At 35.2% G+C, this 24,347-nt stretch overlaps 1 protein-coding gene across 2 annotated transcripts; it reads left to right on the top strand.

The window, feature by feature from the left end:
- Positions 1 to 360: 360 nt before the first annotated feature.
- LOC128176356 (limbic system-associated membrane protein-like) lies at positions 361 to 23,637 on the top strand. Of its 2 annotated transcripts, XM_052842616.1 has the most exons (9): positions 361 to 574; positions 13,905 to 14,014; positions 14,398 to 14,602; positions 18,848 to 19,006; positions 19,156 to 19,233; positions 20,206 to 20,334; positions 20,759 to 21,049; positions 21,437 to 21,580; positions 23,028 to 23,637. In XM_052842616.1, the coding sequence occupies exons 1-9, from the start codon at positions 520 to 522 to the stop codon at positions 23,120 to 23,122; spliced, it is 1,266 nt and encodes a 421-aa protein (XP_052698576.1). In that variant the 5' UTR covers positions 361 to 519; the 3' UTR covers positions 23,123 to 23,637. The 2 variants fall into 2 exon arrangements, with proteins under 2 accessions (XP_052698576.1, XP_052698577.1); XM_052842617.1 differs by lacking the exon at positions 19,156 to 19,233 and having other exon boundaries at positions 366 to 574.
- Positions 23,638 to 24,347: the final 710 nt, after the last annotated feature.

Raw genomic sequence — 24,347 nt, 5'->3', positions numbered from 1 at the left:
AGACCGAAATCAATGGAACTGGTTAAAGCACATAATTTCTTGAGAAAGTTAAAAAGTTATTTATGTATAGAGATTATTTATAAACCCATTTCTTGCCATTTAGTTAAATTTTTGTGTGATAAAGATTCAAAAATAAGTTTTGGTATTGAGCGAAAAATCAAAATATTTACACTTCCAAAGAATTGAGCATATATATTTTTGTAACTGTAGCGCTGAAATGTTTGGATCAGATAATGCCTCCACAGAGACCGACAAAAGACGATTGGCCCTGTGTAAGCCGAGCTCAGCAGCAGGTGCCCGTTCATTGGTCCTTCGCCGTGAGAACCTTCACAGTAGGTACGGGGGCGGGGCGCGCGCTCCGCGCTCTCACTGTGCTTTTTTCTGTAATTGTCAGAATGTAAAACTGTTGTGATCCGGAATGTTAACAAATCTGAAGCATAAACTCCGAATAAAGTCCCAATCTGGCCGGATTAAGAGTGGACAGGGGATGGAATAGCTGTGACCGTAGGGACAGTAGTGATGGCCGAGGATCTCGTGGGCTACATTCTGGTCTTTCTGACCCTGTTACGTAAAGGTAGGTACAGGGAGGATACCCCCCCCCCCCCCAGTCTGGCGGGGGGGGGGGGGTGGGTCAGGTTAATTGCACGATTATCTGTCTGTTAATTGATTTACAAGTACATAAAATTTATTGCGTTGTTCTGTATATAAACTTGCCTTGCATCAAAAGTTTCATGTAAAATACTAAAATAAAAAGAGATGGATTAAATCCTGCCAATTAAAACCTACATCTTATTTGGTTTTAATTGCTTTAGATTTAAAAGAATTATTGAAAGTACATTTTGTATATAATGTTTGCAGGTGCGATGATATAAGCAGTTTCCCATTGATAACCCTTCTAAAATAATGTAAATTCATTAACTCTTAAAACTCTACATATTAATTGAATTCCTTTTCAAACCTAAACATAATTCGATTTTTTTCTTTCTTTCTGAAAAGCCATTCATTGATCTTTTGCGTTGTTTAAATGAATGTAAAGTATCGACCTGTGATCGATGCCCCGTGCTTTGTCTGTCTATAATACGACATCAAGGGCACAGCAAGGAGCAAATTACCTCCCCGGCGGACCATTGTTACCCAAGTCTCGGAGAGAAAGTATGAAGCGGCTTACAAACTTTATTTCTGTGAAATGTCAAAAAACAACGGTCGATTCTTCGGTCACACGACCTGAAATTAACTCCTTTAAACCGACAAAACAAGAAGCAGAAATCCCCAGTTGTTCGGATCACGTCAGGAGTGACGGGGGCTCACCGTCTCTTATTGCCTGAAATTTCCCCTCTCTCCCTCGTAACGATTTAACACTTCCATCTAGAATCGACTAATTTAGGTAATATCAAAGTTTTCATAAACGGCGCTGTATGGCTTTTCTTGTCGGTAATGAAGTAGTTAGAAAAGTGATAGATGAAATGTGTCTCTTTTTGTGAAAGTTGTTTTTGGAATGAAAAATTTGACGAGTCATTTTTGTCATTCTCGCCTCTCCCCTGACAATTCTTCATTACATTTTCAAACACTCTTAATCTTTTTTCTGGAAGTTCTCCATTTTCATAGACTGCGCTAAATTCGTGACCGGCCCATCGTAAATCAATCAGAAGAACAAACTCTGTCGGGGAGAGTTAAAAAGTAATTGTAAACATGTAGATGTTGGGTAATAGCTGAGGGTCTGGACTGCTAACTCATATTATGAAAAATATGGTAATTCATGAAATGTATTTGTAAGAGAATTGCAGGAAAATGAGCATTAGTATTATATAAACCCTGAACCGCTTTCAATTAGAATTGTTTTTGGAATATAAATATTAAATGTTCCTTGGAGATACGAAAGTACCATTTATATGATATGATTCGGCTATGAAGAACAATAAACAGTCAGCTGTGAGGAAAGTTAGAACTGATGAAGACTTCCTTGCTCCAGACAGGAGATTTTATTATTTATGGTGATATGGTGCAGTGGTTACGTGCAATGACAGTTCGAGGTTCGAGTTTCAAAACCGTTTCAGTATCATTATATCAAATGAGTCTAAAAATGGGCACGGCTACCCAGCCAGCTTAAATCAAATAACGCGCCATAGTAAGGACGAATCTTTTGATATACAGGGCAATGCAGTTAACACATTTTGTAAATGTTAATTTCTGTACGAAATTAGTGATTGACGAAAAGCACATACTTTATAAAGTGTAGCATGACTAGAGTGCTGAGGTATTTAAGTTACCTGTTTTAGTGAGATAAAAAGGCTACGTGCATCAGTGCTAATATATTAAATTCACTTGTATTAGTGAGATAAGGAAGTTACCCGTATCAGGTTTGAGATATTAAAGTTACCTGTATTAGTGAGATGAAAAAGTTACCTGTATAAGTGATATAATAAAAAAGTTACCTGTATCAGGTCTGAGAAATTAAAGTAACCTGTATTTATGAGATATAGAAGTTACCTGTATAAGCGAGGTAAAATATTACGTGTAGTGAGATAAAGAAGTTACCTGTATCATTAATGAAATAATAAAGTTATATGTATTAGTAAGATATACTATAGGAGTTACCTATAAGGGTTGAGATAGAGAAGGTTACCTTTTTAGTATGATATAGAAGTTACTTGTAAAAGGGCTGAAGTTCAGAAGTTACCTGTAATTGTAAGTTATAGAAGTAACATTATAAGTCCTCAGATAGGAAAGGTGTCAGTATTGATCCTGAGATAAAGAAGTTACTTTAGTTGTACTGAGATATAGATTACCATTCCCTTTAATCAGTGCATAGATTCTGCAATGATACAGAGAAACATTCAAATTACGGTACCTCAATTAGGACAGAGATAGAGAAGTTATCTGTATTAGTTACCTGTATTTGAGCTGATATAGAGAAATACCTATATCAGTGCTGAATACTTGTATCAGTACTAAGTTATAAAAGCTTTCTTTTATATTGCTGAGATATAGTTATCTGTGTAAGTGCTGAGATTTAGAAAATACTTGTATTAGTGCCTAATTACCTTATTTGTGCAGAAACATAGACGTTAACTGTTTTAGGTTGGAATATAAAAGTTACGTGGATTAGTGCTGAGATAAAGAAGATACCTGTATAAGTGTTGAGGTATATCAGTTACTTGTATTAGTGCTGAGATATAGAAGATATCGATATCAGTTATCTGTATTAGTGCTGAGATATAGAAGATATCGATATCATTTACCTGATATAGTGCTGAGATATAGAAGATATCGATATCAGTCATCTGTATTAGTGCTGAGATTTTGTAGTTATCTATATCAGTTACCTGTATTAGTAATGATACATCTGAGTTACCTAGCTGTGTCAGCTGGTGCTGCCTTATCGACTGTTGATCTCCATGGCCTGCAGATCCCTTGATTATAAATGATCCTAAACCAGTGGTAAACTTTCATCACTACAAAGCTAAAAAAATGATAAAAACGAATTGATACCAACGAACAATTTATATGAAACCACAGTAAATAGTTTTTAGACCTGTCTCTGTCACGTGTTTAAAGCTTATTAGTCACTGTATATGTTTTATCAATGAAACGATAGAGAGGTGTATTTATTTATTTCCTAACTGTTGTAGAATTTAAATGACTGTCCTGCATTCTCATCCATTTGATCTTAGTACCTTTGTAAGTACTGATGTGAAGGACCGAGACCAATACACTTGTTGGAATAATCTAAGTCAATTGAGGACACTTGCACCTTTCCTGGGTTGCATTCATCTGAAAATAGAAGCCTCATACCTTGCCTCAATGTTACAAGATTTTTGTGCGCCTGTACACAAATTCCTGTCTAGATGTTCCTCATCACAAATCGTTTTACGTATCGAGCAGATATCCGTTTATCTCTCTGATATCAACACAACTATCTTGATATCAGACTTATCTCTTTTTGTTATCTATATATTTATCCTGATCTGAGCTTGCAGCAAACTTACAAGTACCGATGATCGTTTTACAGCCAATTATCTCCCTTATTATTCATCCTTTATCGGGCTTAAACCTTCTTGAGTTTTCAAATCAATGTTGAAATTTGATAGAACTATTATTTTTCAAAGATTCCTAATTTTTCCCTTTCTTCTATCTTGGCGACGGATTTTCGTAGTTACCATTTACTTTAAGTGTTTTGATCTAAGAGAGAGAGAGAGAGAGAGAGAGAGAGAGAGAGAGAGAGAGAGAGAGAGAGAGAGATTCCTGTTATATATAAACCTTTACAAGTAGTACGATATGAAACATTTTTGGGTTTTAGGGGGTACATTGCTATTTGCCATTTGCCTTATAAAAATAAGATATACTGCTGTACTTTGACCAAAGCAGTGACGTTGTATCAATTTTATTATCGGAGTTGTATATTATACATTTGAGAGTTGTTATAAAATGGCTTTTATCCATGAGTGATACAACATGTTATACAATAATGGTAGTTGATCAATATTTTCACATCAAAATTTGTTCATCTCTGATTGATGAAAGTTTAGTATTGTTTCGTAAATATGTGAAGGTTGTTCAAAGTTTTGTAAATACATGAATACCTAAATAGCTATTTTCAGCGTTTCTTAATATATATGAGAGTTTTAAGCGTTTTGTACACTTCTTCTGTTTTTGTACACTATACCAGGGTAAATTTGTTTATATACACGAGAGATGTCAATTTTTTTTCAGAAACATTTGAACTTCGTTCAACATTTAATGTAGTTGTAAGAGTTGTTCAGCATTAAAGAACTGTTCAACGTTCTAAGCGTTCATCAGCTTTTTTTTTAAAATATTTTCCCCTGAGAACTGTTTAAAGTGTGATGAATTGTTTAAGTGTCGCCCAGGTTTGTTCATACAACAGTCTGTATACACTTTTAGTGTTGTTCAGTGCTTTAACTCTTTTACTCACTCACTTTTTTACAACTTTTAAAAAAAATCTAAATTTGCGGTTGTAAAAAGAAAATTATACAAATTAGTCAAGGTTTGATTAAGTAAGGTACATGAGAGAGAGAGAGAGAGAGAGAGAGAGAGAGAGAGAGAGAGAGAGAGAGAGAGAGAGTGCAGTGAAGAAACGTTTTTGTGTTGATACATAAGTCTGTTCTTCATTGACAATCCTTTATTGGGCCACTCTGACAGCTTGTGTTGTGTTTTGAGGAGTAACACCATCAAGATCCCGTAGAATGATAAGCCGCCAATGTTCTCCGCTGTCGAGATTTGAAAAAAAATGCATTGGTAAGGTAATTTTTTTAAAAATGAAAACTGGTATCTTATCAGAATGTTGTTTTTTGACTCATTATTACAATGCAAGAACAGACTGGTTTGGGAGGGGGATATATATTTTAAACTGCCCTACAAGAAGCTGACATTTCTAAGTCATTACATGTATATTATTTAAAAAGAAATCTGTCTAGCCACCAGTCACTATACGTGGCAGTATAAGTACCTGAACTGAAAACGCGACCCACCTTTACGAGTTTGTCTCATTTACTGAACATTCTTTAGGTACTTTTAACTTCAATTTCACTGATTACAGTATTTCCTTATTTTCAAATTTTAAAATGGTCCCATAAAAGTGGGGGGGGGGGGGGGGCAACTCCATCTTCATATTCATTTTTTTTTAATGTAAATTTAAGAAACATGCTTGCCTGATTTAAACACGCAGTTTACGTGTTTTTAAAGTTATCGAATTATAAACCCCTACATTTTTTGCTTTTCAAGTCTCGAGTACTCGTGATGTCACAGTATCACTCCAAAAACGTCAAATTTAAGGGAATACACTGCTTTTTGTCTTTTTTATTGAACAAAAAAGTGTACGTTGTCCTATATAATAACACTCTGTCACGTGTAACTCTTGGAGTTGTGTATTAGCAGAGGAATGGATAATTAGCTAATTTATATTTATAATAAAAAAGACATCTGCAAAAGATGGACTTCCAGAAACAGTGATTCTTAAATGATATACACACTCCATTTGAGAAGATACGAAAATGGAAATCAAATTGATATCTGGTGCCCTTTGATTGAAGGAATTTGCCAACCAGACATTTACTACCAGGTGATCTTCATTCGAACTCTTTGGTTAGAGTCTGAGATAACGATGAGGAAACTCGGCCTGAAATCCCATCACCCCCGTGAATAAACGCGAGCGCGAGAAGTCAGCGAGATAAGGTCTGTCAATGTATATGTCGACAGACAATTAAAACAACGTAAACGCGTCAATGCTATCTTACGGCGTTTGTTGTTTAACAGAAGTCAGAACGCTACCGTAGCGTAGCTTTATAGTCTTAATGATATCAAAGATAACGGTTTGTAATTCTTCATGATCCTCGGTAATCGTACGGAAATGTGTCAATTCAAACCGAGGTATTTAGCTGAAACATGTTCTTCTACATTGTGTAAGTGGTCCATTACCACAGCTGCTTCATTACTTTCTGAATTCACCAGAAGTTACTTTATTCTTTCTAAGAAATTATATTCGTTTTACACAGGCTAGTTATGTAATTATCTAAGGTGAATTGAACACTTTTCATTTATGCGTTTTGTACAATGGAGTCTTATCATTGCTTTATTGGTCTCAGAATGCCATTCTGCTGCGGAGACACGTGGTTACGCACTCTATGTTCAATGATAAGAGATATATATGATACGATACTATTACATATACAGGACCAAGTATACCTTTTAAAAACGTTAATGGGCAACTTTATATTAAATTATGCTTTGTAAGTCTAACTTAATTGCGTGCATTTCACCTACATTAACAATTTTTTAAAGATTATCACGAAAGGACGATGCGCATGTACATTAATATAAATAAATGGGAGGAGGGGTGATTTCTAACTATTCTCAGATTTCAGAATGAATGGTATCTAGTTTCTCTAATGTCTTTGTCAGATTTAAAATTTAACAATTTCTCTCTGCACACATGTGCTTCACACTTTCAATTAGATTCTTTTAAAGAGTGTACACCGTTTTTGTTTCGAAATTTCGTGTGTGTGGCTGAGAATCGTTGAATTCTCATTACGAGTATAAAAATATAAGCCAGCACCAGAAGTGCTCGAAAACGTGAGTAGATTTCAAAAGGAACATGAAACAAAACATTTTATGACCAACAAAATTCTTGATTAATTAATGTCAAGGATTGGCTTTTCTTCGTTTTATTTACCCCCCCCCCCTTCTCCATAATTTCTATTTCTTTTTTCAGTTTCCCCAATGTATATTGTTATTTAACCGTTAATTGCAACCTCGATCCATTGACATGTGATGTGTACGTTTTGATGGTTGAAGCTCTCATTTCACATCTCGTTGTCTTCATTTTATTCTTTCAGCGTTAAAGTCGGTCTACGACACGATAAAAGTACACACATCTATAAACCCTGATGATTTTGTTCCTATTTTCTCCTTTACACTCACAGCTGTGTGAACATTAAGGTTTACTGACGAGCAACTGTCTGGTTTTCTGCAGAAGCCGAGGTCAAAATACTCCAGTCATTTGATTTGACAATTTCTTGGACAGCGGTAATCAAATTTGTAGTAATGTTCTGTTTTTGATGACTTAGTTAATGATTTTGATATTCAAGGTGTGTGATATCGCGTCTGTAGACCACTAATTCTATTGTTTGAGGGGTTTCCCAGGAGTATTTTCACGTTCACGGTCTCGTCTCGTGAGATTTCTGGACGTTGTTGGCATTTTGCTTTATTCACCCTGTAAAATTACACCTTATATTAGATCATGCGGATAATGACCAACAAATCGATGACTATTGTTTTAGGGTATTATAAAATCAGGGAAAAAGCCGAGATTCTGGGAATAAAGAAAACTGTTCAATAGATCATCGGCACCGGATCCAGTATCGAAGGGTTTGACCATAATATTCTTGTTATTAATTTCCACAATCAACAGCATATCAGCAAACATATTCTGGGGGTGTTTTATGTTTTTTATAAGGCTGAGATGAAATGATACCGCCTTTAACTTGATTTATGGCGGTGTTTGAATGGGATTCTTGGTTTCAATGATGGCTCCTGTGATGCCGCGATAGTGTTTGTATTTGTATACAGACTTCGGCAGAGGCTTATCTGTAGACGAGTTACCACTTGAAATCTTACATGTGTGGCTTCAATGAACGCTCTATTGTTTGGTGATCTAAATAGTCGGCAGTTGATGAAATGGGACAAAAACCAGGATCTCCGACCATCATCGGATATTTCATCACCTTTCACGGATATTGATCCCGAGCTTTAAGAATTTTTATGACAAATTTCACAAACAAGTTGTTATTCAAATACATGTATTTAAGCTGCTAAATCTTCATTTTTTTAAAACTAAGACGATTTTTAAAATATTTTTTAAACACTTTTTATCGAATGATTTTGCATAGATAGAGAAAAAACATCTAAAAAAATGGAAATAAAAAAAGAACATGACCCCTGACAAATATCACAAATATTTGTAGGCCTAACTGTTGCATAAGTAAAACAATAATTTTTTGTTGAAAGAATACTAGGTGTTGCTTCCCTTATAAGTATCTCGTAAAACGGTATCTTAAAATCAGACAGGAGAGTGATATTCTTTTTTCCCCTTGATTTGTCTGAATTTGCGAAAAATCGCGGAAAAAAAATCACGACTGCTCCCGTCCAGTGGACGCGAATCAATGAGAGCCCGTGTACTTGTCTAGAAAGGAACAAGTTTTATGATGGTATAATAATGTTCCAACACCATATCGGACATTAATTGAACAGCGAATCGGATCTACACCATCTTGGTTCTGTTATTAGTAATTTGTATCTTCCGTTTCGGTATTTTACCCATGGGACATTAGGAAAAGCGCCACCTAACGAGAGCCATTGCAAAGAAAAAGAAAAATGACTAACAAAACACAAAATCCCCCGTGAAAAAGCGCGCGAGCAAGTGCTTACCGATCGGTACCCCGGGGAGTGGGTAATTATATCTATTCGCGGACCCGATAGCGGATTTTTTTTTTATCGTACTCGAAGTGAGCTTAAATATCTTTACTTTCTTTTCCGTCCATTTTTATTCCTTTTTGTTCTTCAAAGCTTTTGTCAAATAAAGTATCCAAGGGTTGTGTTGTTATGATCACAAAATATGACGAAATTATTTTCCGAGTAGAAACATTTTATTACTTGATTTGACACTAAAAGGGTTGAAAACAAGTCGATTTCGTCATTAGTTGATTGAACGCACCATATATGCTGTAAATCTAAGATTTGCAGTACTAATAAAGTGTATATACATTCTGTGGTCGACACGCTACACTAATAACTAAGATGTTAGAGCTCTAATAAAACGCTCAAAAATGTCTAGCCAGTAATCTAGCCTTATTCTTAAATGAAGAACAAAACTTAAAAACTTTGCCAATCTCTCTCTCTCTCTCTCTCTCTCTCTCTCTCTCTCTCTCTCTTGCCCTTGGATTTGACACCTGTCAATATCAATTCTAATACATGCCAATATCTGTTGATAAAAACAATTAGTCTGTAATACAAAGCTTTAAACGCGGAGAAAGATATAAATATTTTTAAATGTTCGTGACATTTATATCAACAGGTCAATACTTTCTCCGAGTCACTTCATATCAATAGACCGACATTTATTGAGCTATAGATACCATCAATGTATAAGCAAATCTTACGGCAGAATTTTGAAGCTACCACATTTTAGTGTGAATGAAAGGAAAACAGGTAAATAAATGTAGAAGACCCCCCCCCCCCCAAAAAAAAAGTAAAAAAAAAAAGTGAGACAGTAGGTGCTTATGTGAAAGTTATGAAATTATGAGAAATTAATTTTGCACTCAAACTTTTTATTTGGAAGACAATTTTTTGAGCAAATAAATATTTTATCACCTATGTAATAGTTGATAATAGATATTCGAATTGGACAGGGGCCGTCAAATAAACTTTTCCGAGAATTCTAAGCATGCAAATCTAGCAAAATAGTAACGAGAAGGCAATAATTTAACGACATAACATTGTATGTTTTATCATTTCATTTTTGGTCTTTGAATGTAAAGGCAGCTCAGCTTGTGGATAAAAGAAGATAATAATTTTAACTTAACATGAAGTCAATTATTCAACCAAAGAATTTTTCCTGTGGCAACTGTTCCAAATGCAATGAATTATAAATATTTAGTAGTAAGTTTGAAACTAGTTGTTTACTACTTAACCTTATACATTTGTAATTAAATGACTTGTAAGATTTGAAATTAATACTTTTTACAGTGCTACATCTTGGGAAAACGCAGTCAAATTAATACCATAAAATATGTTTATTATCTCCATCTGGACATCATACATGATTTTTAACACTATATTTATCATATATATATATATATATATATTTATATAAATAAATGCAATCGAGGTGTTCATTGAAACAGTAAGGCGCATATAATCTGTCAAATAATGCTTATTTTCAAGCCACTTTTGAAATGCGTTTCTACTTTTTTATGATTTACTGAATGTTTTGGTTCTTTGGTCGGTTAGTTTCTCTTTTTGTTTCAAAGAGAATATAATATAGAATATAGAATACCCTATAGTATCAAAAGTTGCCATGTATTTCTGTAATAAGATTTATGGCTCACCTGAATCACTCAGGTAACCTATTGCAATTGGTCTTCGTCCGTCGTCGTGCGTCGTCCGGTGTGCGTCATGCATTAACAATTTTACATTCTTAACTTCTTCTTGAAAACCACAAGGCCATTTTTGATGTGAAGCATCTCTATGGTAAGAGGAGCCAAATATGCAAAAAAGCCAAATTTTCAAGAATCTTCTTCTGTCATACAACACAAGTGAGGAAAAATCTGAATGCATGGTTATGATGTCCATGAAGCCCTCTTCCATTGTGAAATTCATGGCCCCTGGGTCAGGGGTTCAGGCTCTAGGTACTCGACCGTTAATGCCTCTTTTGAAAAAAATATTAGCAATGCCTAAAACTGAATAATATTGAATGCCAAGCTACTTTAAATAAATCCAAATCTAAAATTTTCTTTTTAGATACCCTTTGATTACTCAAATGTTGCGTTTTTGATTTATGCATAATTTCTATAAATTTTTTTAATAAAATGCTTAAAGCTTTCTTCATTACAAGCATGTATTACTGTATAATAACAAATAGACAAGGGTCGGGTTCTTTGAAGAAAAAACCCGCCTTATTTTTAAAAACCACTTCCAGTTTGTTATTTTTTAAACCTTGAGTCAGTTTATATATAGCAGTTAGGAAGGTGGGATATAGCTGTATTAAGCATATAGTTATACATGAGGATAGCAGTTTTGGACTTTTTCTGCCGCTTTCATTAGTTCAGAGAACTCGCAGTGCCTGTCTGCGCGCATGCGCTTGCTTTATTTTCTTTGAAATGAAGATTTATGCATTTGTATTTGCAAACCATTTTGGCGCTAAAAGAAACCATTCATTTCAAAGTTTTAAATGCCAGTTCTTTAGCTATTATTATTGGAATCTCGGCAGATTATCTGACAATTAACGGTAATTAGATTTGGGTGACGCTCGTGGTGCCTGTTGGTAGGACACGTGTCATTTATCTCCCTCCCCTTGTCACGACACCATTATACGCCTGGTACACTCTGCAGCAGTTGTCTTCCATGTGCAGAAGACGAACAAATGTTCAAACAAACTGCGAGTGTAATGGCTTTTCTCGTAGACTACATTAAGTTGCGTATAAAACAAAAATATATTTGCATGGAAACAACCCCGAGAGAGTTCTATTGTGATCACTCTGTTTTGTGGATTTTGTCATTCCATTTTTGGAATTATCGTTTCAGACGTGCAACTTAACACTCATTTTTTCTTGATTATCTAACAATGCAATGTCTTTATAATCACAAAAATATCACATTTTGTAAAATAAAAAAAATAAAAAAATGAATAAACTAACAACAAACAACAACAACAAACGAAAAAACCGAACAAAAACAACAGACAGTGGGGTGGTTTGACGAGAGATAACAATGAATTAAAGCGCTTATTTTTTGGAAATTTACGAGAAAGTACTGTCCAATAGAATAAACAATTCATAACCAATCGACCAATCAATTAATCTATCTGTCAATCAGCCGATTTGACACAATACTTCGTCTTGTTGGTGTTTTTTTGAGAGCTTACTCCGGTGAAATACATAGTACTTTTTTTTAAAACTAACTTAATGCAAAGCTTTTTCTGTGAACTGTGATTTGAAGTCCTGTCTCAAGTTATTTGCTACTTTATCTGGAATTGGAATTAAATCGTATCAAAAAAGACCCATAGCGTCTTGTTTTAAACTGTTTTACTTAGAAACAGTAATTACAACCTCCTTCTGTTATTTAAGGGATTCGTAAGCTAGTTTTGCCTTTAAGAAATAAAAACAATTATTTGGAGACGAAATGAGAACAGACGGTACCAGTAATTGTTTGAGACTTGTCGAAATTGCTTACTGCAGAAATCAATAAACGACATCCCAAGGTATCCAAAAACTATTTACTCTGCCCATTCCTGCCTGTTAACCAGCACAGCCACGCAAACTTGTCATGGCCGGGGAAATCTAAAATTCAAATCCACTAAAACATATTTGAGACCTCGTTTTTGTGTCTCTTGGTCGCACTATTGGTCACGATAGCGCCGAGAACCCCGGTGACTCACGAGACATCGGTCAGATTTCTGTATTCAAATACAAGTAAACCTCAGAAAATGTTCGATAATTCTATAAAGATAACTCATCGATCAATAAAGGAGATGTCAAAGGAAGCTGGATGGTCTACAAATTACCCAACAAATCTACCTATTGACTTTAAAATTTAGATATGATATTTAGCTTTAAACTATATTGTTTTGAAAAAAGTCCAATTTAAGTTTAAAATTTGTACCGTGGAATCATTTAAATTCGTGGGTGCCAATTTTCGTGGATTGTGGTTTTTTTTCTAAATCGCGGGGGTGTAATTTCGTGGAAGCATCGGTTTTCGGTTTCAGAAAGAAAACTAAATCTTTTAAAATATGTTTTCGTGGTTGATGTAAATTTGTGGAAGAAAGTTATCCACGAATACCATGAAAATTGAGCCATCACGAATTCTAATGATTCCTTAGTATACACTGGTGTATTTTCCTATATCTAGATTTCTTTTTCTGTAGGAGATTAATATAGCCCGAAATGGCCTTGACCCTTCGGTTCTTAAATGAGTTTTGTTAATATTTCTGCTTTTTATGTCTTATAAGATTAATATCTGCAAAAAGTTTGACGTTCAGAAATTTTCGGATTCAGTGGTGCATGTACTGTACATCAAAGGGTCTATTTCAGATCCTCTTATAAAGGTCGCAGTCACTGGTGTGATTTGATGTGCCTTTATTTCTCCACTCTAATCTGTGAATTCGATAATTAAGATTCGTATGTCTGTCCGTATGATGAAAGTCCCGAGGGACAGTGAAATTCACTTTGCCGACTACTCGTGTGTCGGAGAAGGGTGAGAAAAATGGCCCCTCTTGACTGTGGAAAAGAAGATGTACCGAACGACAGAGCGGCTGTGACTCAAAAGATAAGGCGATGAAGCATACTGTCTTAGAAGACGTAAATTGAAAATGTATGTCCATCCATTAACCCCTCCCCTGTCGATTCGATTATCGTGAAACAAACGACCAACCTTCCCTATTAAATAACATGCCTTCAGATTTACCGATGGTGTCAAAAAGAATACGTAATAAAAAGCCGCCAAGATAGTCCTTTTTCTGTTTTTTCTTCTTCTTGAGATTCATAACGTTTCCAGAAATCGATAACAGTGAGCGGTTTTACGACAACCGGGCGATTGGATCTCTTCTTATATTACTGAAAACTTGCGCGCTCTTTGGTTGGGTTTAGTTTAACTTTATTTGTTTTGTTTATTTCTAGGTGCTTTGACTCTGGAGCCCAGTTTTGATGTTCCGGTGATAAACATAACTGTAGTGGTGGGGAAAACCGCCATTTTGCCTTGCTCGGTTGAGTTTCTGGGAGATCATAAGGTATATTTTATTAAATAGAATGATCTTTCAAAAGCAGATCAATCTATATGGAAGAAGTCCACACCCGTTATCAAATGTTTGCAAACGCGCCTTTGATGTTTTGGTTAACATTGTATTTTCAAAATAAATTACAACGAATAAATATTCAATCCACCAGTTGTTATCTCTTAAATGCAGTTAATTATGTTGATATTCCGTCAATTATGCTGTATCAAGTACCCAAGAAACATTGTTTGTAAAACGAGCTTTACCTACAGTACTGTATTCCGAGAAGAAGTGCATAAAAATGTCTGTTTTTGTACGGTTTCTATGATGTAAATTGTCTGTTTTCCACATTGCTACATGTAACCTATGACAACACTTGTGTGCCTAATTTTTTGCAGGTTGTTTGGACGGACGAGTTCTCCACCTTGCTGACCTTTGACAACAAGCGTATCATTGATGACGATCGGATTGGGATAGACAGACCCTACACCAGAGACTGGAACCTAATTATTCATGACGTAAAAGTCAAAGATAGAGGGCGCTACATTTGTCAAATCAACACTCAACCAATCAAAACAAAGCCCGTGGATCTAAATGTTCTAGGTAAACTAGTACCGAGTCTTCTCAGGCTGCTTCACGAAATCACAAACTTGTCAATTTTACGTCTAGATTTCATTAAGTATAATTTGAATCAAATTACCTGGCCCCGCTTCCTAGCACTTTATACAAAGTATGATAGGATCTTGACAGTAAAGTGGAAGATTTGTTTAGTAATACTTAATATATTGCAATTAAAACGGGCTTATAAGCTTCGTACAATTTTTTTCGTAATCCCTCTATTCAGTGTGACTATTGTGCATAATCAAAAGCGTTTTTTAAAAATGTAAGTTATACATGTGACAGTTTTTCCCGAGTAAAATCCAATTGATTGTGAGATTTCATTCAAAGCATCAAACAATGTAACAACTTTACTCATTGAGGTTCTGCGGGGGGGGGGGGGGGGGGGGGGGCATCTGTATCTCTTGAAATGCCATGGTCAACCTGGTTACCAGATTGGGTTTCTTACATACAGTAAATTTTTGTACGAAGTATGAATAGTTGTACAGTTGTTTTTTGCAAAGACCTTTTGGCAAATATCAAGGAGAGGATGTATTTTCTACTTATATTACGATATAACATAACTTGGGTCAGTTTACGCTTTATAAAATGCTAAGCAGTTTATAAATAAGGGTAAAAGTGCCCTAAGGTATGTTAAATATACTTGTATAACATAGGTTGAAATAAAATTTATTCCATATAATTTAATTATCTTCAACTAATAAGATACAATGCCAATTATTTTGAAAAATGACGTAAATTTATAATTTAAATGTAACATAAAGCGAATGAATGCGTTTTGCACGCCCGTCATTTTGTGACGTAGGCAATTTTATACAATATTAATGGATTTGTTGGCCAATCAAATGAGGCTTTACAACCGGAAGTGAATTATTGAAGGAATAAGGAATCATTCTTTGAGAATTATGAGGGAGTAATTTTGGTCGGGACGTTATCAGATCCATTTAAGCCCAAATGTCTTTATGATAGATTTCATTACGTCCCGACCGAAATTATCACCTCATGGCATAAAATAAAAAAACAAACCCCGCTGGCGCCCCAATTAAGCCTAAAAAAAAAGTTGTGTGCTTCGGGTAACCCGACCTAACCTACAAAAATGGCCCGATCCTACCATTTTTAGATGCCTGATTTTATCCGATTGTGAATATTATCTTATTTCCAATAAAAAATACGTTTTTAAATATGAAACAAACAAAAATTCTTAGGATTCAGGCAAAAAAAAAAATAATGAAATTAAAAAAATCCCTACCTACCTAATTTTTTCATCAGTGTTACCCTAAACACACTATTTTTTTTTCTAGGCCTTATACGTAATTTGAAGTTATGGGTTTTATAGCACAACATCGATACGTAGTGTTATCACAAACAAAGACACTGGAAAATGTTAATATTTTGAAATAATAACAAACACAGGGCATGAGCACGCGATGTATTACAGAAAGTCAATGACGTCAACAGGCACCGTAATGAAGGGCGTGCAGATGAAGTCCCTGGGAATGGTGTTTACACTCGGCTTTGGCGAATTCACAGCTTAAATAGATAAATAAATGACAATGAATTTCTCAAAGATGCACACAAATAATCCTGAAATGTTCAATTTAACACCGTCAATAGCTTAGAAAAGATATGTAAATTACCAAAAAAAAAAATATAATAATAACCAGTTTAATGTTATGAGATTCGTGTAATGTGTTAACTGTGAAAGCCATATTCCATTTGTTATTTAATGATTGGCTATTTCTGACTATATATTGGCTGTCTACTCTGATTGGCTATATCTGATCTGTTTACTTAGATAAGCTGTATCTGCGCTGTTCTGCAATAGGTTATATCTGACCCATTTATTGGCTACATCTGACATGTTTACTTTGATTGGCTGTATCTGACCTACTTACTGTGATTGGCTATATCTGACCTGTTTACGGTGATTAGCTGTTTCTGACTTAATTTTATGTGATTGGTCTTTAGTATACTGACCTGTTCTGATATGTGTGATGGTCTGAAGCACACACAACCATCGTCTCAAAGGTTGAGCAGTCTTTGTGTGCTATCTCCTTACAAAGCTCGGAGTGGTCCAAGGAGGTGTGATCGTGATTCCCGGCGGCGGCAATGATGCCTGACGAAAACGATAGATCATTTGAATATTTCTTCGTTTGATAGTTGTGATTTTTTTAAATGATAACCATTATTCAAAAAAATTGTTTTTGAGCATTTTTGTATATTTCAGTTTATGTATAATTTGATATTCTTACATTGTTTCATCTAATTTTGCAAAAACAATTGTTTACACTGTGTTTTTCTACACATTTTCAGAGTGATGAGTAAATACCAGAAACAAACTGTAACTTTTCTATTCTAAACTTATCAATAGACAATTCTTTTTGTACTGATCTTTTCCCATTAAAACTCTATCAATTTAAGAAGGTTGGATCCTGCGATTACAAATCTTAAAGTTTTTAAATAAGGAATAAGGAATCATTCTTTGAGTATTATGAGGTGATAATTTCGGTCGGGGCGTGATCAAATCCAATAAAGCCCGAAGGAAAATGTAAAAATAAGTATTTTTACAAATAAATCTATACAATATTCATTCTATTACGAACGATTAAAACAAAAATTGAGGTCTATATGATTCTTCCCTGCTACAGTGCTTTTAACTTGACCTAACTTACTGAAGTGAATCGTAATAGATATATTTTCGTTTTTGGCATTATAAATAACTTTCTTTATATCCGTGACAGCAGACACATATTTGTCAAGACCATTCCTTATTCCTGATCGGAATCTATATTAGGACACATACATGTACCGTGTTGATTTCACGGTTTTCTATATGTTACGTAAAACGTCTTCCGGGAAATGGCCTCCTCGTCCAAATGTTTAGTCCTAATAAGATCTACTACAAAATTTTTGCAACAAAGGGGCATGAAATAAAAATCTTACCAACACACAGAAAAACGAAAACTAGGAGTCTCAACATGGTGTCAGTTTGTGGTCGTTGTGGATTCTCGGCAAGATAAGGTGGAACTTACCGAGTGATAAAGACTACGGTCTCCTTTATTTGTGTCATGTGTGGGAAAATCGTGAAATGGTATCTCTTTCCACGCGACCTTGAGCATTGGAATCAACTACGTCATAGGGATTCTGTGGCTGGTCAACACTGGCTGCTACAAAAAAAGGCCCTTAAAATTGTACATCTTTTATTAAGATTTAAAGAAGATAATCTTGCAAGTTGTGCTCGAGCATTTCAATTAAGATTGAGATACCTGTTGGAATACTATAGTAACTACAACGAATTATTATGAGTGAAAATAGGTGTTATGAACCTAAAGAAGGACCGTATAAACCTGTAGATATACGTAGATATACCAATTTCATCAGGGGTTTAAGGGTCTGTGGGATCATGTTGTTCACCCAAAAAATATATATGTATGATTATATCAGAACCAGCTTCTTAACGATTAAGATACAGATAAAAAAGATTAGGCACGCCAAAGAAACTGGCAAAAAACAGAGCACAAGGAGCAGATACAATTCAGGGCGCTGCTCAGGACACGGTCACAGTCAGGTCAAACGGAGATAAAGCTCAGAAGTCACGACGCTGTTACACAAGCACAATCAAACTATGGACCTTAAGAGCCCGGTTTTGTCGTAATATACATGTATACTTGTACCAAGGTGGTTTTTCTGTCTATCTATGACGTAGAGGGGGTAAACATGTACTTACTTTGCTTGCTATAATACCAATAGTCTGTATCTTTGTATGAAAACCTTTTGATACCGATGTTTTTTACTATATATGATTGTGTTGACTTGGAGAGTAGAAAATATTTTTTGGCGTGTGAGCAAAACTATGGTATCAAAAGGGCTGATTTGCCCACTGAGAGTACATGTAAGACCATGCACCAAGAGTTATCATTATGGTTTTGATTTTATTTTTGGCCTATTTCAAGTATGGTCGTGTCGGTTAGAAGGCCATATCTGGGATAGATTTACTTTAAATGTTTTGTAAATAGTATATAAATAATAGACAACAGTTCTTCTAATGAGTAGTACCATCTTTGGGCGTTCCCTTTCATAGTATACCATGCACTGATCATGTGTTTTTGTTTAGTTGAAAAAAATCTTACATATTTTGAAAATCAATGCTAAAAAGGAATCGCTTTGAGGATGTACTTTGAACTTTTTAGATTAATTTTTATTTTCTAAAGCTGATTTTTCGTTTTTTAGTTCCGCCACAGATACTGAACGATGATGGTGGTGGGAGAGAGATCATTGCCAAGGAGGGAGAGACCGTCAATGTTGTCTGCAACGTCTCGGGAGATCCCGCACCGAGCGTGAAGTGGTACAGACGCCCTCTAACGGATATAGAAGGAAAAGAAAGAGAGAGTAAGAACATAATCCAAAACTGACATTGCGCGATTCTATTACGCTACTTCATTGTGGATGATAACGGAATGGCTTAGCTGTGTTCATACACTGACATACAACATAGAAAGAAGCATTGATCATGTAACCAATTGAATATTCGTTGACAGGCTTAGTCATCTCCCAGCTAGACACACCCGACGGCAGGTCGCGAGAGCCATGCATTTACACGTTCCCAGGCGAGTCAGGTAGTCCGCGAGCCTTCCACGTTGTTTGTAGCTAACTTTCGCGCGCTTTGTGTAAATGCATGGCCTCTCTACTAACAAACTTACAGATGCATGCTAACTACTACAACCTCTGATCTTTAACTCCTATAATAAAAAAAGGACTTATTAAAGGCTCACCTTAACTTTATGATGGGTACATTTCTAAACACCCTGCCTGAACTGCTCATGCTCATTGTGATATGGTATATGTATCGATGACATAATTTCTAATCGTTTTCTCGATCATTACCGGTCGCCAGATTGTTGTCGGTTATATGATATGAAAGTAAAAAATATTTGTGCATTTCTGCAGAGCTGTTTTAGTCTCGACCAGACGCTTGTGCTTACAACACAAAATGCAAGATCAAGGTGATCAAGACTAAGCTCTTCTGAATGTCTAGTTCAACCAGACGCTTTGTCTTTGCCTGAGAGAGCGTGTTGTTGAATACGACCAATTGTATAAGTTAAAAAAAAATGATAAAAAAGTAAAATGTATTTTAATAAATAACATAATGGTTCTTGCATTTATCAATATATTATATAAGTTTTAAGATGGAATAGCAAAGGTTGTACTCGCTAATGTAACATAAGAATTATGGAGAGGAAAAGAAACTTACTTAAAGAGTTAAGGGGCGATTTGGATTGATATAACCTCATATCTGTGTCTCAGCTTTTATGTAACTTAGTATGTACTGTATCATGAACGTTTTCTTTTCATATTAGTAATTTTGATCCTGGGGTAGGCACCATTTTGACTGTATTTCTTAGAATTGCGTACAATACACAAGTTCTTCAATTGCAAAACTTGGGTTACCTGTGTTATTATAGAGGAAAGAAAGAAAGACATCGGCAGACAGTGGACCGAGAGTGGAGGCCATATACATTTCTTTACGGCATTTGTCAATCAATTTATGATTTCCTTCGATTGTTTATTACGCGACTACTTTTTTGAAGGGATCGGGATGGAAGGGGAAATCCTTGTAATTCATAACGTGAGTCGTTTTTGTGACGGTGTGTACCAGTGTGTGGCTTCTAACGACGTCCCCCCAGCCGTGGAAATGGAAACTAAAGTGATAGTAGAATGTAAGTAAAACAGTAAGATATTATCATGCCAGGACAAAGGTGTCATTTTGCATCCGTCGAAGGTGCAGTTTTCTTAAATTCAAGAAATGTTATACAATGTACATGTATGGCAGACTATTACCTTGATGATATAAAACTACTATTCCTTCCGACAGGCGGGACAATTACCGTAAACGTAACAATCATACGGAGAAATTACAGCTTTAATGGAATTTTTTCCAATAAGACATATATAAATTACAAGTTCCCGAGCTATAATTTTATTGAAATTTTTCTGTTCTATTCAGAGTCGTTACGTAAAATTCAAAGTCCGATAACTCGAAGTTTTTTTTAACAAACTTGACAACACCAAACATTATTTTGTTCCTGTTTAATAAAACGCTTTTTTAATGACTCTACTGTTTTGGTTATGTTTTTTTTCCAGTTCAGCCGGAAGTGACTATGGTGAACACACGTCAATCTCAAGCAAAGGGTAAGATGACAATCCTGATGTGTTACGTCACGGCGTTCCCCCAGGCCCTCTCCTTCTGGAGGTACCATGGACAGGAAGTGCCGACATCAGAGAGAATCAAGGTGGAAATTTACCCGGAAAGTAAACCCCACACCATTTCTCTCAGACTCCGGATGCTCAATATATCGGAGTCGGACTTCGGAGAGTATGAATGCGTGGCCTCCAACAAGTTAGGGCGGGACCGGGAAGCCATGATTCTGTTCGGTGAGTAGTGACGTCACAATCAAGCATTGTGTTCGACGAGGACTCGTGAACTGTATTGTTTTTTTGTTTTGAAAAAGCTCTTCGTCGTAGGTGATAGAACCATTATTACAAGGCCTTGGACTTTCCGTAGGACGTAGCTATCATTTCTTGCGTCAAAACATGTTAAAAATGATGCTGGATTCAAGTGAAATATGCACCGATTGCGTAGTCTTAGCTCAGAAGCCAGACAAATCGTGTTGATTTCAATGAGCTTTCACTGAGTGGGCAGCAATGAAATAGACAGGCATACGTGACATTGCTGTTTGACACAACTACCCAAAGTCCAAGCTCCTGTTATAATGGTTCTATTTTGTATCCAAATCATCATCTCTTTTAAAATTCACGCAGAATATCGGCCTCCCGAACCGACCAGTACAACCACAACCTCTGTTGTTATCCCGACGACCAGTACAAGCCGATCATTGGTGGCTCTTGTGACGTATAGACCACGTGTCACGGAGAAAGTACAGCCGTTCAAACCCGGAGAAACAAGTAGGTCAATCATCAAGGATCGGTAGATAGTGGGTGACCAAAGAGATTTATATATTTTCTTGTTTAACAGCCTTCCCGTTCTGTAGATGTTAGCAATAAATCATTAAGAGGGCTGGGTGGTCGTAGCCATTTTAAGACTATATTAATCTCCTAAAAAGAAGATTTCTGTATACAATTAAAGCATAATATTCAAATTTTTAATCTGAAACATTTGTTGCTTTTTCTTTACTAAAAGATAGTTTATAACTAAACATATCATATCTGAAAATTTAAGGTAGATCTGATGGTTCATTGACCGCCCAGCCTCCTTATTGATTATCGTCAAAAGATTTTACATTGAAGAGTATCGGAATCTATCGAATGACCTTGAAATTAAAACCACCGTGAAATACTTAGTAGTACATAAACAATCGGTCTTGCATCATCACTTTTTACTCGAGAATTCTAACGATTATATATGGGGGAATATGACACTTCCATTTAATAATTAAATGGGGTTTTTTTGTTTGAGAAAAAAAAATGGATAAACCTTGACAGTATTTTTATCCTCACAAAGTGAGCGGGAGGCCGGCTAAGTCTCGGGGGAACAACAATTTTCTAAACTGAATCTCAGAATTACAGTGATTTTATTCTGTGTACTCTTATTCTGAAATCCCAAAGTGCCCCATATCACCTTAAGGATGTAATAAACGCCTACTATTCGGGACGTACTATATTAGAATTTTTTTTCTATAAAAGATTCTATAAATACATTCTATAAAAGAATGTATTTATTATAAATAATAAATACATTCAGATTTAGTATAGTCTGTATGTTCTTCATGCCTTATCGTTAAGACTACATTGTACTTAAAGGCTAGCTCAGATTGTTAAAGCATTGCTTTTGATCTGTAGGAATTCAACCTGTGGATTTTACAATTTTTACCTTTTCTTTTTTACAGATTTTTAAAGTACATATGATTTTTGATGGACAAATAATGCAACTTATATAGCGTTTTTTTTTTAAATTTTGAATATCATAAATTATTATCTTTTGTCTGCATATCCCATTCCGCCTTACTTATCATTGAATGTGTCTGAGAAGCTATTTTATATAAAGACTTCTCATTGGATGTGTCCAAGAAGCTATTCTTATATAAAGACTTCTCATTGGATGTGTCCAAGAAGCTATTCTTATATAAAGACTTCTCATTGGATGTGTCTGAGAAGCTATTTTATATAAAGACTTCTCATTGGATGTGTCAAAGAAGCTATTCTTATATATAGACTTCTCATTGGATGTGTCTGAGAAGCTTTTTTATATAAAGACTTCTCATTGGATGTGTCTGAGAATATATTTTATATAAAGACTTCTCATTCGATGTGTCCAAGAAGCAATTATATATATTATATATATATTTATAGACTTCTCATTGTATTGTCTGAGAGGCTGTTTTTATCTTTGTAGGTTTTGTCAGTAGCCAGAACGGAGGGCATATTCTACATAAAAATTTAGCCGTTATTGTGGTGACATTATTTTTAAGTTCGCTTTCGATATCTTAGCACGGATTCTAATCACGTGACCCAGTGTAAATGGCGCCCAGAGGAAAGAAAGGCGAATGGATTTCATCCAATCATACTTTATACTTTGTGTTACTTACATTCCACGTGATTTGGGGTCCGTTACTAATTTTGGTGACGTCACTGTGTGTTCTAATAGTCTTGTTGTGTTATAACATCACTGATTGTTATCTGTTATTAGATTTGATTATTTTTATGCTCTTTATCCATCATTTCATCAAGTGCTAACATTTTCATTGAACTTGATTTTTGAGTTCGTATTTATACATGAAATGAATAGACCGATTCACAGTATCAGTCCCTACTCTTTTGAATCCATATTCAGTGTTATGTCTGACCAATGTGTGCGCATGCGTATGTGCATGTGAGTATGACCAATGATAGGGGTATTGTTTAAGCCTCCTTCCCCCTCCTCATGACCTTATTTCGTATGTGCTCATTTTTTGTACAATGACGACATTTATCAGATAGTGATATCTAATAAAACATTAATTTTACCTATATGTTTCATCTTTTTCAATACCCTATCATAAGTAGATCAAGTCTATTCTTTCGTAAACTGTGTTTAAGATGATATGCCATGCTATATCAATACAATATGTATGTGTATACTACATTGTGTAAACCTGGGAGAACAGTTCAAACTCTCACTTTGTCATTTCCCTCTCAGGAATCTCACTTTCATCAGAGAGTTATTTAGACTTCTAAAAAACAGCATAAAGGGATATTTTCAAGTCCCCGACTTCCTTCACACAGATGTATATCACCGGTTATAATGTGTAATTTGCTTTTATGTCACTTCTGGTACATTTTTCAGTGTAAAAAAAATATTGAGCATGGATTATTTCCCTTAAGTAACTGGGCTGCGTTTTACAAACAAAACTTACGACTTACCAAAATAATAAATGCTAATCAAAAACAAACAAATCAATATTTCATTTTCATGTCTGTAAAATATCATCATGGACATCAGAGTAGTTTTATAAATATGGTTATGTCTAAGTTTTGTTCTTTAAATATCATTCCATGAGACTGAAAATATTTACGACTCTAGTTCTTTAAAATATCATTCCATGAAACTGAAAATATTTACGACTCTGTCGTAAGTTCTGCTGTAAAACGCGGCAGAGCAACATTGTAGTACTCTTCATTCAGTCACGATTCATATCTCCATTTGACAAAATTCTATCAACAATATTGATTAAAT

The sequence above is a fragment of the Crassostrea angulata genome, chromosome 3 (genome assembly GCF_025612915.1).
Source record: "Crassostrea angulata isolate pt1a10 chromosome 3, ASM2561291v2, whole genome shotgun sequence".
Lineage (NCBI taxonomy): Eukaryota > Metazoa > Mollusca > Bivalvia > Ostreida > Ostreidae > Magallana > Magallana angulata.
Note: the sequence above shows the minus strand (reverse complement) of the source record. Positions and strands in the feature narration are given on the sequence as shown.